Here is a 16,927-nt window from a genome sequence, read left to right on the forward strand (position 1 = left end):
GTACAAGATTAACCCAAAGAACATCCAAATTGGAATACCCAAAGACAAAATAAGTTTAAATTCTCTAGGATTTGCTGATGACCTTGCTCTCTTGTCCAACAGTAGTCAGGAAACCAAACAACAATTATCTCACTACAGGAAATAGCACAGAAAATTGGTCTTGGAATATCCTTTGAAAAAACAGTCATCATCTTAACTGACCCACCACTCATAAACAAAATTGCCATAGGAAACCAAGAAATGAAAATTGTAGATAAATTTAAATATCTGGGAGAAATCATAACATATAGCCTCAAAGAAAAGCCAACATGGCATAACAGAATAAACATATTGACTAGAGCACATCATATCACGAAGAACACCTACAACAAAAAGACCCTGTCAATAGCAACAAAATTAAAACACTACAAAACAGTCACTCAACCAGAAATAACAGACGCAAGTGAAACCACCTTCAAAACAACTACCACTGCACAAATAGAAAAAATACTCAAAATAGAGAGAAGAATCATCAGAGCATACATCATCAAATCATACCAGAAAGATGGGCACTGGAGAGTAGCTACAAATGAAACAGTCTACAAGGAAATAGAACCGGTAATGAGTACAATTAGGAGGAAACGCGTTTCATTTTTTGGACATCAAATCAGAACACCAGAGAACAGGATCATCAGAAGAATAATGGAAAAATTGTGGAATAGTAAGTGCAACGTTAAGTGGATTACAGAAATCAAGGAAGATATGGATGAGCTACAGATTACATTGGAAGACCTAAGAAACAAAACTGACAAAATCAGGAAACTCGCAGACAAACAAACCAGACTGCAAACAAGTATCAACAAACAGACAATAGGAAGGGTGATCTGATGAAGAAAGAAGGATGAGATCTGAGAGAATGAAGAAGTAATGGGCTGACAGGAAACTGAAAAATTCTTGGCCCAAAGTTGGCTAGAGTGGTCCAATGAAGGCCATAAAATGTAAATAAATAAAATGAAAATGTGGCATTTTTTAGTTTTTTTCCAGTCATATATTTCCTGTGGCATACTGATACATGAATATCAGTGAAACTCTGAAAATTAAAAAAAAAAATTAATCACAATAATGAACAAAGTGAGCCCTAAGGAACACTATCAACCACTCTTTATCATGCTCAAGATACAGATTTTTGTAAACCTATACATCTATACAGCACTAGTTTATGTCAAAACCAATTTAAGGGATTTTGATACCACAGAGGAAAGATACTCCTTCATAGCACTAGAGACAAATTGGACTTTGATACATCAAGACTTTGCCTCACAGACTGTAAACTCACATAAAATAACACATTAAAATTTTTTAATAAACTTCCAATATGACTCAGTCCTTGCCCTGTAACATTTTCAAGTTAGGATTTAGGACTGGTTACTGAAACACTCATCTTACAACATAACAAAGCTATTTGAAATAAACATTATCAACATTAGTTGTTTTGTAAAAAAAAAAAAAAAAAACAATCAAATTGCAATAACTTCTCTGTAAGACCCCAAAAAACAGTTTTTCGACTGAGAAAAGTATGGAGGAAAGCTCAGGAAATGCTACTACCCCAGGTGGTACCCAATCCACTGTCATCTTGGATGACGCATGCAGGTCTTCAGAGTCTGGGGAGCCTCCACCAACATGCTTGGTGGTATCGGAGACTCCGGCTAAGATTAAGCACAAACGCCCAAATTACTTTGCCACCTGTAATGCCAACTACTTCTGAAGGCTGGTAAACTAAAACGACTTACAAATAACACGCAGCAACATAATACACTAATTGCAGTGATTCAAGAAACGAGATTCACAGATGAACATATCTTTGAGTCAGGGGGTACAGAATATTTAAAGGTAGAACAGACAAATGTGTTGTAAAAACAATTCCTCATCTTGGCACAGGATTTATAGTCAGCAAGAAAATTCTAGATTCCATCATAGACTTTAGCTCACCAAATAGCCAAGTATCTACTACTTCTTTCCGAAGCACAAACAAAGTTTACAGCATCGTGAATGTTCATGCACCTACCAACCAGGCAAACAAGAGAGATCAGAAATGAACAGATGAATTTTGGGAAGAACTAGAAGACCTTCTACCCAAGATCCCAGATAAACACATCATCATCCTGGCCAGAGATTTCAATGCACTACTAGGCAAGGAGAGAAAATTCCCAGACATTGTTGGAAATTACCCAGCGCATAGAAGAACCAACCGCAATGGAGAGAGACTCGTGGAATTGTGTAAAGCTTTTAACCTAGTCATGAAATCAACACCATTCAAACACTTGCCACAAGAACAGAAAACTTGGTCATGCCCAAATCCAAATCTTGGAGAATATCACATTGATAACATTGACATCACCTGAAAAGTACAACAAGAGATCCAGAACGTTAAAGTTTTGAGGAATGCCAACCTAGATTCAGATCACTAACTTTCAAAGATTAAAATTAAGCTAATTTCAAGAAATTCCAGAAAAACACAGACAAAGAAGATAGATTTGACATAGAGAAGCTAATGTCCTATCGAGAATTCACTCATAAATTTGAATCCTTAGATCCAGAGTGCTGGAAAGAATTTCAACAAGCCCTGGTCAGAATGGCAAAGGTAACTGTTCCATCTCTGGCTGTAGAGGCCACACTGCAAGCAGTAGTGCATCATGGGAGAAGCAAGCAGACTGTTGTGCTATGGAGGAGGCTGGGGCATGGAGGGGGAGGAATATCAGATGAGGGGGGGGGGGGGGGGGATGGTAAAATACTGCTTGTGGGAGCATACAGGGGCAAGCTGGGGAGAGGGTAGGGCAGCTAGGTGCAGTTGGTAGGTTAAATGAAGAGCAGGGGAAGGGGGCAGTGGAAAAGGAGAGAAGTAAAAAGACTGTGGGTGTATGGGTGGAATACAGGGCTGTCTGGTGCTGGAATCGGAATAGGGAAGGGGCTAGGTGGGTAAGGACAATGACTAACAAACGTTGGGGGCAGGGGGGTTACTGGAACATAAGATATATTGCAGGAAGAGTTCCCACCTGCACAGTTCAGAAAAAAGTTGTTTTGGTGGGAAGGATCCAAATGGCACTGGCTGTGAAGCAGTCATTGAAATGAAGAATGTTGTGTTGGGCAGCGTGTTCAGCAACCAGGTGGTCCAGCCGTTACTTGGCCACAGTTTGTCGGTGGCCATCCATCCGGATAGATAGCTTATTGGATGTCATGCCCACGTAGAATGCAGAACAGTGGTTGCAGCTTAGCTTGTAGATCACATGACAGGCTTCAGAGGTAGCCTTGTCTTTGATGAGATTGGTGATACTTGTGATCAGCCAGACTGGAGTACGTAGTGTTGGGAGGATGTATGGGACAGTTCTCGCATCTAGAGCTCTATTACAGGGATATGAGCCATGAGGCAAGGGGTTGGGAGTAGGGGTTACGTAGGGATGGACAAGAACATTGTGTAGGTTCGGTGGGCAGCAGAATATCCCTGTGGGAGAGCTGGGAAGGACAGTGGGTTGGACATTTCTCATTGAAGGACACAAAAATAGGTAGTCAGAACCCAGGTGGAGAATGTGATTCAGTTGCTCCAGTCCTGGGTGGTACTGAGTCATGAGGGGAATGCTGCTCTGTGGCCAGATGGTGGGACTTTGGGAGGTGGGAGGTGGGGGTAGCTGGTGCAATAAGGCAGGCATCTGTTTTGTACAAGGTTGGGAGGGTAGTTAGAGTCTTTGAAGGCCTCTGTGAGACCCTAGGTATATTTCAAGAGGGAATGCTCCACACTATACATGTGGTTGCCATGGGCAGCTAAGACGTGCGGAAGGGACTTCTTGGTGTGAAATGGGTCGCAGCTGTCAAAGAAGAGGTATGCTGGTGGTTGGTGGGTTTGATATGGATGGAGCTTCTTATGTAGCCATCTTTGAGGTGGAGGTCAACATTGAGGAAGGTGGCTTGTTTGGCTGAGGAGGACTAGATGCAGCAAATGTGGGAGAAGGTGTTGAGGTTCTGGAGGATTGTGGATAGGGTGTCTTCATCTGCAATCCAGATCATGGAAATGTCATCAGTGAATCTGAACCAGGTGAGATGTTTGGGATTCTGGGTGTTTCAGAAGGGTTCCTCCAGATGGCCTATGAATAGGTTGGTACAGGATGGTGCCATGCAGGTGCCCAAAGCTGTACCCCAGATTTGTTTGTAGGTGATGCCTTCAAAGGAGAACTAATTGTGGGTGAGGATATAGGAGGTTGTAGGTTTGGAATTCATCCAGCATTGGGAAGGGTAGTGTCCAATAATGGTAAGGTCATGGGCTTTAGGGACGTTAGTGTAAAGGGAGATTGCATAAAAAATGACAAGCAAATAACAATGTGGTAAAGGAGCAGGAACTGAGGAGAGTAAGTGGAAGAAACTGTATGTACCTTTTACATAGGATGTTAGGATGGGGGTAATAGGCTGACTGTGTTGGACTACAAGAGCTGAGGCTCTCTCAGTGGGGGGCACAGTAACTTGTTACAATGTGGCATCCTGAGTGGTTGGATATATGGACTTCAGGAAGCATGTAGAAGGTAGGAGTGAGAAGATAGGTGGACTCCATGGAGAAGTTAGGAGATTCTGCTGGATTTCTGGAATGGAGACTGTGACAGAGTTAGTATGTGGATAAATGTGACAGCTAGTGGAGTCCTTCTGCCAGGTAATCTGTGTAGTTCAAAACAACAGTTGTGGAGCCTTTGTCACCAGGTAGGATTTAGAGTCAGGATCAGTTTTAGGTGGTGGATTGCAGATCTTTCTGCAGATGTAAAGTTAGTTGCACATTAAAGGATTTGAGGAAAGATAGTGAGAGAAGGTTTGAGGTTATGTAATTCTGGAAAGTCAACAGGATGTGATCTGGGGGCAGCGGGGGTGGATCATGGTTGGTTGGAAGAGTGAACTGAGTCAGGCAGGGTTCAACACTGGTACTTGGTTGAATCTGATTGGTAGGATTAGTGGTAAAAAGGTGTTTCCACTGCAGGGTCTGTGAGGGAGAGAGAAGATCTTTAACGAGTACTGCATGACTGAATTTGAGAGTGGGGCATAAGGTGAGGACTGATACTTCTGTGGGGCTAAAGCTTTTGGAGGAAAGGTTCATGACTGTGTTTCGGGTCTGTTTATGTTCTGGATTCTGTATTGTGGTGTGAGGGAGTTTTTGAGGGTGGGGTAAATGGGATACGTGTGTGAGGCAGGGTTTGTCAGCTATAACAGGATGTGGGAGAGGTTTGGAGGTTTTTGTAGAGATAGCCGAAGACAGGCATAGGAAATGAACTGGGTGGAGAGTTTTTTGAGGGGGCATTGTGGATGCTCCTCTAGTACCTGGAGGGCAAGAGTTTCCGTGTGTGATATGGGTTCCAGGAATTTGGGATTGCACAGCAGGAGAATGTTATGGATGGAGAGGAGGTATTGCAAGGAGGTTTGGATCTGAAAGACTTGGTTGTGCAGGACTGTGTTGGTGAGAATTATGGACTGGTGGAATCTGAACAGATGGGGGTCACTGTGGATGGAGGGATTGCAGCAGGAGGTGGATAATTTGAAGGTAAGACCATTTGGGGGGGATTACATGTGCAAAGCACTAACACAGTACTTAACAGTATGGATGACTGGGTTCTGGCTAGCCTCCTTTCCATCCTACCACTCCCCTCACTCCTACTTCTTAAATTCCATACAACCAACCACCCAGGATGTCCTATTGTGGCCATTTACCGTGCCCCACTGAGAGAATCTCTGCTCTTGTAGGGCAACATCTTCAACCTCTTCCCCGAACCCAACTCTTCTATATAAAAGATACCAACCATTTCCTCCACCGACCATCCCATGGTTCCTGTCCCTTTACCACATGGTGCCCTGCTCGTCACTGCTGATGCCACCTCCCTTACATCCGTAACGCTCATGGCCATACCACTACTGAACACTACCTTTCCCAATGCCTGATTCCAAAGCTACAACCTACTTCCTAGTCACGATAACAACTATATATTTACCCACAATTACTTCTCCTTTAAAGACATCATTTACAATAAAATCTGGGGTACAGCTATAGGCATCTGGATGGCTCCATCGTATGCCAACCTATTCATGGGCCATCTACAAGACTCCTCCTAAAGCCACAGAGGAGCATTCCCCTCATGACTTAGTAGCACCCAGGACCAGAGCAACTGAATCACATTCTTCACAAGGATTTCAACTACCTCTCACTGTGTCCTGAAATGAGGACTGTCCAGTCAACTATCTTTCCCATCATCCCACCCCCCCTCCCCATCTCACCCATAGTGGCATTCTGCCACCCACCAAACCTATACAATATCCTCATCCATCCTCACACACCCCTGCTCTCAGACCCCTTTCCTCATGGCTAATATCCCTATAATAGACCTAGATGCAAGACCTGTCCCATACATCCTCCCACCACCACCTGCATTCTATATCGGCATGACAACCAACATGCAGTCAGTTTACTTGAATGGCCACCAACAAACTGTGGCCAATAACAGCTGGATCGCCCAACACGATTTACTGCATTTTAATGAATGCTTCACAGCCTGTGTCATCTGTATCCTTCCCATCAACACCAATTTTTCTAAACTGTGCAGGTGGGAACTTTCCCAGCAATTTATCCTATATTCCCATAACCGTTCTGCCCTCAACCCTCATTAGTCATCGTCCTTATCCACCTAGCCTCTTCCCTGTACCTATTCCAGCACTAGACAGTCCTCTATTCCACCATTCCACCAACACGCCCACAGTCTTTTCACTTCTCTCCTTTTCTGCCCCCCCTTCTCCCCCCCCCCCCCTCCCCCGTCTGCCCACCATCTAACCTCCCAACTGCACTAGTTGCCCTACCCTCTCTCCATCTCATCCCTGTATGCTCCCATAAGCAGCACTTTACTGTCCCTCCCCTTCCCCCCCTCCCTGCTATCCCTCTCCCCCCCCCCCCCCTGCCTCAGCCTCCTCCTTACCCCCAACACCCACTGTGGTCAGGTGTGTGTGTGTGTGTGTGGTTTATTTCTGATGAAGGCCTTTTTGGCGAAAAGTTTACTTGTACTTGCTGACAGTCTTGTTTTAGTGTATCTGCGACTCAGCACTGCCGCTGTATGGTGAGTGGCTACTATCCTTTTCATAACACTGTCATTATTCCGCCCTGGGTTTTCCATTGTTTTATATTAATAAAAGATTTTAAAGATGGCAAAACATAAAAACAAAGAATATAATAAACTTAAAAAATTAAAATAAAAGAGTTACAAGTAAAGTATTTGGCCAATGCTAAAGTGCTACAGTAAAAAAAAAAAAAAAAAAAAAAAAAAAAAAAAAAAAAAAAAAAAAAAAATCGCAATATAATAGACAAACGATAAGCCCACCCTCAAAGAATGAAACCTACTTGAGGACCTTACAGATGTATTTCATCCATTTTAGAATATTAATGAGAGAGACTATCATTTGTACAAGGTGGTCAGAAACAGTCTCAAAATCTTGCAAGGGTTTGCAGCATAGATGGTACTGAGAAATAATTGTTAAGAAAAACATTTGGTACATTGCGATGTTTCTGAGTTAATTAGCATTGACGTTATCCATCCGGCCACTCTGCATGCAAATTCAAGCAGCCTACCAGATACAGACTGTGTCAATTGTTCTCAGAGCATACATGATAGCACACAAGACTGCTCAGCCTTTGGGTCGAGTTCGATCTTTACGGTAGTCCCATCCAATTTTTGTTCAGTTTTAGGAACTCAAATTAAGAGCATGTTTGGTGACATCATCTCTGACAGGCCACTTGAATCTTTACACGCAATCGTCTGATTGGGTACTTCAGTACTAATAAACTCAGAAATAGGGCAATGTATCATTTTTTTCCTTCTTCCTTCTCATCACAACCCACCCTGTAACACCCTTATAAACTTTACAGACTGTTTCTGATCACCATGTATATGAAAAAGGACATGGTGAAGCATGATACAGAAAACAAAGCAAACATCTGAGAATGACCAAAGGTGATCAGTTGATAAAATTTGAGAATTCTTTATAACAAACTTCAAACATGTATACACTCAACAAGATTGTGATGGATGGGCGAGAACCATTTTAGTTCAACAACCATGTTAGAAAGTCGCTACAAAAGCAGAGCGCTTCATCACCAATTTAAAATAATGGAATCAAAACAGAGGATGACAAAGAGTATGAAATAAAGATTCAGTCTTCCAATTTGTTTCACTAAGGATAATAACACAGTTTATAATTTCAATCACTGCATGAATATCAAAATGACACTCACTGATATAAGTGATTTGTGGAATATAAAGTCAACCGAACCACTAGAAGAAAGCCAATTGGATCTTACAGCATACTTGGATAATCCTACATAAATTATGCATAGGAATTTGCTCCTCTTATTACAGTAAAGGGTCATTGGCCAGATGCAAATGAATGTCAGTAAAGTCCTATACTGCTGACATCAATCTGCTGTAAAACTATTTGAGCACTTTTATGCTCACGTATTGCAACCTTTTATGGTAACCAAAAGTATCCTCTACAGAAATCAACAAGAACTCTGCAGACTAAATTGTGATTTGTTTGAAGCACCCAAAGGAAATGTAATTCAGCCCTGAAACAGGCAACTTCCAAAATCTTCATTTTTTACTCATCATGGAGAATTAGTCATAAGTCTCTGTCCTTTAACACCTAAGATTAACAGAAGAAATAGAGAATATATATATTAAAAAAATGTTTATGTCATCATTGATTCTTAATGTTATTCAGAATCAGGTACCAGAGCAGAGTAAGAACTGCATCATAAACACACTTCAGCAAAGTTGACAAGCAGTGATCTGGTTAATTCTCTGGCAATCAATGCAAAAATGCCATGAGCCATTTTTATTTATCCCTGTGAAGACCATGGGGGAGGACCAAGGACATTCTGATGGTTTTCACCCACCCTATATGAGTGATGACTGTTCTCTCTCTCTCTCTCTCTCTCTCTCTCTCTCTCTCTCTCTCTCTCTCTCTCTCTCCCCCCCCCCCCCCCCACCCTCCTTTTTGGGGGGAGGGGGCGGGGTGGGAGGTGGGGGAGGGTAATAATCACTGATGCTGATATGGTGTTTCATGGTATTTCTTACTGGGTCTTTTGGTCCGTTTTGTCTACTCCAGCCCTGAATACACACAAAAATTTACAGGTAAATGGTAAAATTTGCTGGTGATGTTCCTCAGTCAAGTGAGGAACTATTGGTAGCTAGATAATAGATTCCTTCAGTGAAGAGTTGGTAATGGTAGTACAGCGTGGTACCCCATTGTCAGCATTGATATGACCATTCTGAACAGTTTCAGGTGCCCCTATGCACATAAATCTTAGGGATGCGTTGGGGCTGCAGACTACTGATCAGAACGCATCTTGTTGGTGGTGATCATGAGATAAGTATATCTTCGATGACAGTAATTTCCTACACCATTCATTGCTGTCAGGACTACAATGTGGAGCTCCAATCTTTCACAGTTTCCAACAGTTGTTCCTACAACATGGGTTCCTGCTGAGTGGATATATTTTTCATTTGCAACTGCCTTTGAACATCGAGGCATAATCTTCTTCTGCTGGCTCATGTTAATAACACTCATAAAGGCAAAACTACAATCACACTGACTTGATATAATACTATGTTATTTTTGAGTAAAGGTCACTAATACAAAAATGGTCTCTACTATTGCTTTTTTTCTGTTTTAATCATTTCTTAATGACTGACAGATGAATCTGCTTAGGGTACGACGGTCTAGGGATAGAAATAAGCAGGACTATGAATGATTTGAGGTGATCAGAGTGAGACAGTAGGCCTACTGTATGTATACGATAATTAATTTCAATTTCAAGAATCACAAGAGGAGGAGGTACACTTGGAAAAGGCCAGGTAATACGGGAAGATTTTAGTTAGATTACATCATGGTCAGACAGAGATTCTGAAATCAGATACTGGATTGTAAGGCATACCCAGGAGCAGGTATAGACTCAGATCACAATATAGTAGTGATGAAGAGTAGGCCGAAGTTAAAGAAATTAGTCAGGAAGAATCAGTTTGCAAGGAGGTGGGATACGGAAGTACTAAGGAATGATGAGATACACTTATAGATGCAACAGTATGGAAAGCTCAGCAGGCAGTACAGTTGAAGAGGAATGGACAACTTTAAAAAGGGCCATTGGAGGTGTTGGAAAGAAAAACATAGGAACTAAGAAGGTAAATGCAAAGAAACTGTGGGCAACAGAGGAAGTACTTCAGTTGGTTGATGAAAGAAGGAAGTACAAAAATGTTCCAGGAAACTCAGGAATATAGAAATACAAGTTGCTGAGGAATGAAATAAATAGTAAGTACAGGGAAGCTAAGACGAAATGGCTGCAGGAAAAATGTGAAGAAATCGAAAAAGAAATGATTGTTGGAAGGACAGACTCAGCATACCTGAACGTCCACACAACATTCGGTGACATTAAAAGCAAGGGTGGTAACATTAAGAGAGCAATGGGAATTCCACTGTTACATGTGAGGATAGAGCGGATAGGTGGAAAGAATACACTGAAAGCCTCAATGAGGGGGCGAAGATATGTCTGATGTGATGAAAGAAGAAACAGGAGTTGATTTAAAGGAGATAGGGGATCCAGTAGTAAAATCAGAATTTAAAAGCTCTATGAAGGACTTCAGATCAATTAAGGCAGAAGAGTTAGATAACATTCCATCACAATTTCTAATATCACTAGGCAAAATGAGCGTACCTGGCCAAGAGAAGTCTACTAGTATCAAACATGGGCCTTAATTTGAGGAAGGAATTTCTGACAATGTAGACCTGGAGTACAGCACTGTATGTTGGTGAAACATGGACTGTGGGGAAACCAGAACAGACAAGAATCAAAGCATTTGAGATGTGGTGCTACAGATGAATGTTGTAAATTATGTGGACTGATAAGGTAAGGAATGAGGAGGTTCTGCGCAGAATTGGAGAGGAAAGGAATATGTGGAAAACACTGATACGGTGAAGGGACTGGATGATAGGACTTCTGATAAGACATGAGGGCATGATTTCCATGGTACTAAAGGGAGCTGTAGAGGGCAAAAACTGTAGAGAAGACAGAGATTGGAATACATCCAGAAAATAATTGAGGATGTAGGTTGCAAGTGCTACCCTGAGATGAAGAGGTTGGCACAGGAGAGGAATTCCTGGCAGGCCATATCAAACCAGTCAGAAAAGTGGTGAACCAAAAAGAAAAAAAAAAGTATATGATGATTAGACATAGCCTCATTAAATATGTTATCTCACTGGGGCATTAGCTATTTATTGTTGTAAATACATTTTAAAAACTTGGTCTCACCATCCTTCCCCAGAACACCAGTCTTTCAGCAGAAGAAAGGACAGCCATTCACAACCTCAAAACAAATCCTGAGCTAGGCTAATCATCCTTCCTGCAGACAAAGGTTCCACCACTGTTATCGCAGTGACCAACTGACAGAAAGCCTCTACCAATCATCTGACATCTCTACCTGTAAAATCTGCCAGAGTGATATCATCCCAGGTGTCCAACATAACATCTATCCCTGCTTAAACCCTCATGTACTTCACAGAAGTTCTCCCTTGAATCCACTTCCCTCCTCACAACTATTACATCCCGCATACCCACCCTCTTCATGCCAACCAAAATCCACAAACCCAACAAGCCTGGACACTCCACTATAGCTGGTTACTATGCTCCCATTGAAAGAATTTCAGCCATCATTGACCAACACTTCCAACCAAATGCCCCTAATCCAGCCTCCCATGTGAAGCACGCCAAACATTTCCTTCACCGACTCTCCACTATCCCCATCCCTTCACCTCCTGGAGCCACAATCATCACTTCCTTACACACCAAAATCCCTTATGCCCATGGTCTTACCACTATTGAACACTACCTTTCCCAGTGTCCTTCAGAGTCCAAACCCACTACCAGTGGCTCATTTCTCACACACCTTACTAACTTTATCCTAACTCACAACCACAGCTCCTTTGAAGGGAAGGTATACAAACAAATCCATGGCACAGCTGTGGGCACCTGCATGGCACCCTCCTATGCCAACTGTTTATGGACCATCCAGAGGAGACCTTCCTAGCCTCCCAAAATGCAGACTGCTTGTCTGATTCAGGTTCACTGATGGTGTCTTCATGATCTGGACTCAGGGTCAAGTCCCCTGTCCTCGTTCTTTTACAACTTCAACACCTCTCCTATATACTTCACCTGGTCTTCCTCAACCCAGTGTGCCGCATTCGTGGATGTTGACCTCCTCCTGCCTGATGGCGCCATCCACAACTCTGTTCACATTAAACCCACAAACCACCAACAGTACTTGCATTATGACAGCTGCCATCCCTTCACACCAAAAAATCCCTCTCATGCAGCCTCGCCATCTGGGGACAGTGTATCTGCAGTGACAAGAACTCACTTGCCCAATATGCTGGGGGTCTCACGAAGGCCTTCACAGACAGGCACTGTCCCCCAGACCTAGTCTGCAAACAGATATCCCATTTTATTTCTCCACACACCCCTAATTCTCCCACCAACCCCAAGAACCAGCTACAAAGGAGTTCCCCCTTTGTCATCCCCCCGGACTGGAATACCTGAATCACATCCTTACATCCTTCATCAGGGCTTTGACTACCTAACATCATGCCCTGAAATGAGGGACATCCTACCCAACATTCTTCCCACTCTCCTAAGTGGCGTTCCATCAACCGCTCTACCTCCACAACGTTGTAGTCCACACCCTATGTCACTCCCAATCCCAATCCCTTACCATAGGGGTCATATCCCAGTGGAATACCCAGGTGGAAGACCTGTTCAATCCACCCACCCAGCATCTGTGAAAGCAGCCATGTCATGTACCATCTCTTCTCGACTCATTGTACCTAGCTATTTATATCGGTATCATTACCAACCACTTGTCTGCCAGGATGAATGGCAACTACCAAGTTGTGTCCAAGAGTAAAGTAGGCCACACTGTGGCACAACATACAGCTGAACATATGTGTAAAATTTTAATGGCTGGTTCATAAAAAGCACCATTTCAATCCTCCATTCCAACACTAGCTTTTTTGAACTGTGTAGTTGGGAGTTACCCTTACAACTTCTCCACTTCTGAAATTATCCCAGCCTCAACCTATGGTAACCTACTGTCCCCACACCATTCACCCAACAGTTTCTATCTTATTATCTCCTCCCTATTCTCGTCCCCTCACCCAGTTTATGTGCTGCTCTCTGCCAACGCACCTGCCCACCTTTCACCTTTCCCACTACCATCATTTTCTGCTTCCCCCCTTCACCACCTCCCCATACCACAGTCTCCCGACACTGCACTTGATGGCAGTCTAGTCCCTGCATGCTCTGTCAGACAGCATTCTTTTCTCATCCCATCTGTTTCTTGCTATCCCTTCTCCCTGCATACTGCTGCTTCTGCTCTATGTGTCAGTTGGATTCCGGTCTGAGTTGCTGGAGGTGGCAGTCAAGTGTGCGTAAGGTGTGCTTACTTGTGTGAATGTGAATGGTGTGTGTGTGTTTCCTTTTCTGAAGAAGGCTTTGGCTGAGAGCTAACTGTGTAACTATAATTTAGTTGTGCCTGTTTACAACTCAACGTGTCATCTTTACAGTGAGTTGCACTCTATCTTTTCATTATACTGTTAAAAAAAGACACTTCTGTTTCTGTTCAAACATTTTTCTGTATTGTATGCCAGGCTAAATAACTGCCCATAGCATTGTGCAATATGAACACACTAAAAACACAATTTTAAAAATATCAACAATAAAACAGCAATATTCAGAGGAAAAATGCTCCCAGGTAATAACAACAGTAAACAACTATCAGTTCATAACTTTGGATATAGTTACAACACTAGTTACCCACAGTAGACATAAATGAAGGATACTTTCTGTGAAAACACATTCAATATTTGGATGCGTGGACTTTACAATGGATTATGTTTGTCAACTACAAAGAGCAAAAGACTTTCAAAGAATTTAAGAAATAGTTTTCTCCCTGATAAGATTTCAAATTCTTTAGTTTCTACTTGCACTGTAAGCTACATTACAAGCACTTCCTTAATTGGAAAGAACCAAGTCTCTGTCTCTTACTGAACAGTGGTTGCTTTTGTGATAAAGCGTCAATACTTATGTGTCAGTTATGACTGAGGATTAGGCCCAACTTATATTGTAATAATAATTAATCAGTTATACAGAAGCTATAATTTCCTAAAATGAATACAAATGATGGAATATCCCATTTTTATGGAACAAAAGCAGGACAAAAGTTAAGTACTGGAGCTCTAGTGTCAGTCAATCTGATACCACAACCAGATTTCACATTCATTGGTTTCACCAACTCACAATCAAACTGTAACTTTTCAACCTAACCTAGACCTCGGGGCACACTAAAGATCAGTCTGTCACCACAACCAACATTTCACAGATGGTCTGATATATAAATTTAGCCCAATAGGAGTTCTAACCAAGGTAACCAGTAGAAAACTTCACCCAAGGAATGAAACAGGTAACTACTAAATTCAGATTTGAAAAAATCTTCTTTCATGTGAAAGTTTTCATAGATATATTGTTCTTAAATGACAAATATGTTGATTACTCTGTAGATCTTTTGGATAGTGGATGGCTAGCCACACGGTGATAAAATTGTTAAAACTCTTTTTGACGGAGTCCCATACACAAACAGAGAAGCAATACCTATAACACAATTAAAAGACTTTCAGTCAGTTATACCTTTAATTTCTAGTGATCCACACACTCGATAAAATAATAAGAAATTCCAGTGTGAAGAATTGTGTCCGATGTTTTTTCTATATCCTTCTAACTTAAATAATAGTTATTTGTAATTTATTTGCCCAGGGATATTTCACAATGCTACAGGATTGCACAGAGGAACACAATGGAAAAATGGATGTAACATCATCAGATATATGACCATTAAACCTTTATGTATAATCAGGAGACGACAGTACTGTAACTGATGCACTCTGAATAATATAGAACTTTCTTTACTGGGTATGGCACTAATGGAGTGATACACTACTGCCTTCTTCCAATTTGATGTAAGCAGTTCAAACTGGTCACTAACTGGGAGAAGCTGGACTGTAATGTAGGCCTAATATGAAATCTGAATCAGTGGATGACTATGCTGTTTTATCACACACAAACAAATCAAATAGCTAGATCAAAGAATGAATAACTATGAGAAAAAATGTCAGCTTTCGAAGATTGAATTTCTAAAATGACACTTGACTGATGGCATATGTGAGAAAATGAAATACAATACTGTTGCTGGATTAAAAGTGTGTTAACATGTCAGAGATGTTTCTCATCATAATTTCGATGAATTATTGTTAAATGTAAACCAGTTCGCAAGAAAGAACCAAAGCATGAAATAATGGCTACCTTGTACCATGATAATATGATTTCTGAGAGAACAGTTATACTAGATCAGTAGTCCCCTTTGGTCAGAATTTGGTTCAGACAAAGGAAATTGGTGGGCCAAAGTAGTAACATTTTATATAAATGATAGTATTTGCTGTACTAGCCGCAAGATAACTAAATAATGGAATGAGTTCGTAATGTATTTTAATTAAGTGAGTTAAGTATTGGGGGGGGGGGGGGTAATTGCATACATATATTTTCTTTATTTCTTTGGGTTTCTTGGTTAAACGTTATATGTCTACGTTATAAGTGAAGTAAACAAATATATACCGGTATTTGTGTTTTTCTTTTTTTTTTTTTTTTTTTTTTTTTTTTAAACTTAATGCTCTGTATGTGTGTCATGCCCAATAAATGATGACAATGTTTTATACGCACCGATCTTCTAAGTATCCTCCTTGCATATCGTGACACACTAGCGTTCGTGGCACACTGTTTCGCATGCATCGTGGTTGTGGTCGTAGAACAGTTTCATGACATTTCTGTGTCCCACTTGCACAATAGTCAGTTACACCAGAAAGTGAGCGCACATAACCAGACCACTCCGTGTTGTAGTTTTTCCATGACAGAACTTGCTCCAGTTTGTCCAGCGGTTCACAAATAACTTCCAAGTTTTTTGTCATTGCCGAAATATTCAACAAGCTTTTGGGAAGAACAATACGTCGTGGTTAACTACTAACTTGATTGAACCAAATGACGCAATAGTATGTCGAAACACTTAATCGTTTACTTGGATAAAACCGCCTCACACCGCACTTCTCCCAACACATTACGTAGCGTCGTGTTTACGCGTCACAAAGAACTGATTCGGCATGGGTGCCAATCTCCCCATTGTGCTATGCATGAAAACATTAACTTTATTCACTGTCGCGTGTCAATATATTACCTTATAAACTAGCATTAAGATGAAATCAAGACTGAATTTGCTCATGTACGTAATTGCAATTCTGTAAGCGTGAAAAATATAGCTGATAAATCCTAATTAGACTTTTCACAGAGCCGTGCAATTATTGCAGCGTAGATAGTGGTAGACCTGCAATATATTTCCAAACTCTATGAAACAGCTGATCTTCACATGTATATTAAGGCGGTTGATTTAAAATTTGTTTCGAAAGTGCTCGTTGTCTTCATTTGCCTTAAATTAAAATAAAGTGTGTCCATACTAATTTTAGGAAGACAGTTATTCAGTGGTGAATTATAACGTCGAGAGTTTCAGCATAATATGAGATTATGATTGCGATCCATTAAAAACCTAGGAAAACACAAGGAAATTCCACAAAAGACGTTGTACGTGTTACTACCACGAAGAGAGGGGAAGAGGATTAGATCAGTGTGCGATTTGCAGGGGGGATTTCCCCCCCCCCCTCCCCCTCCGCCCCCCCCCCCCCTCTGGAACAGACCATCCCCTCCACTGGTTTTAGTTTATGCATCCCAAGCTGGGATGTT

At 41.5% G+C, this 16,927-nt stretch overlaps 1 protein-coding gene across 2 annotated transcripts in view; it reads right to left on the reverse strand.

Annotated features, from left to right (window-relative positions):
- Window positions 1-16,264, reverse strand: part of LOC124595095 (cytosolic endo-beta-N-acetylglucosaminidase) — a 111,163-nt gene extending 94,899 nt beyond the window's left edge. For both annotated transcript variants that reach the window (XM_047133686.1, XM_047133687.1), the window contains exon 1: window positions 15,860-16,264. In XM_047133686.1, coding sequence (XP_046989642.1) covers window positions 15,860-16,104 — 245 coding nt within the window. In that variant the 5' untranslated portion in view covers window positions 16,105-16,264. The remainder of the gene's footprint in view (window positions 1-15,859) is intronic.
- Between the last annotated feature and the right edge of the window lie 663 nt (window positions 16,265-16,927).

This window comes from Schistocerca americana, chromosome 2, assembly GCF_021461395.2.
Source record: "Schistocerca americana isolate TAMUIC-IGC-003095 chromosome 2, iqSchAmer2.1, whole genome shotgun sequence".
In the NCBI taxonomy this organism is placed as follows: Eukaryota; Metazoa; Arthropoda; class Insecta; order Orthoptera; family Acrididae; genus Schistocerca; species Schistocerca americana.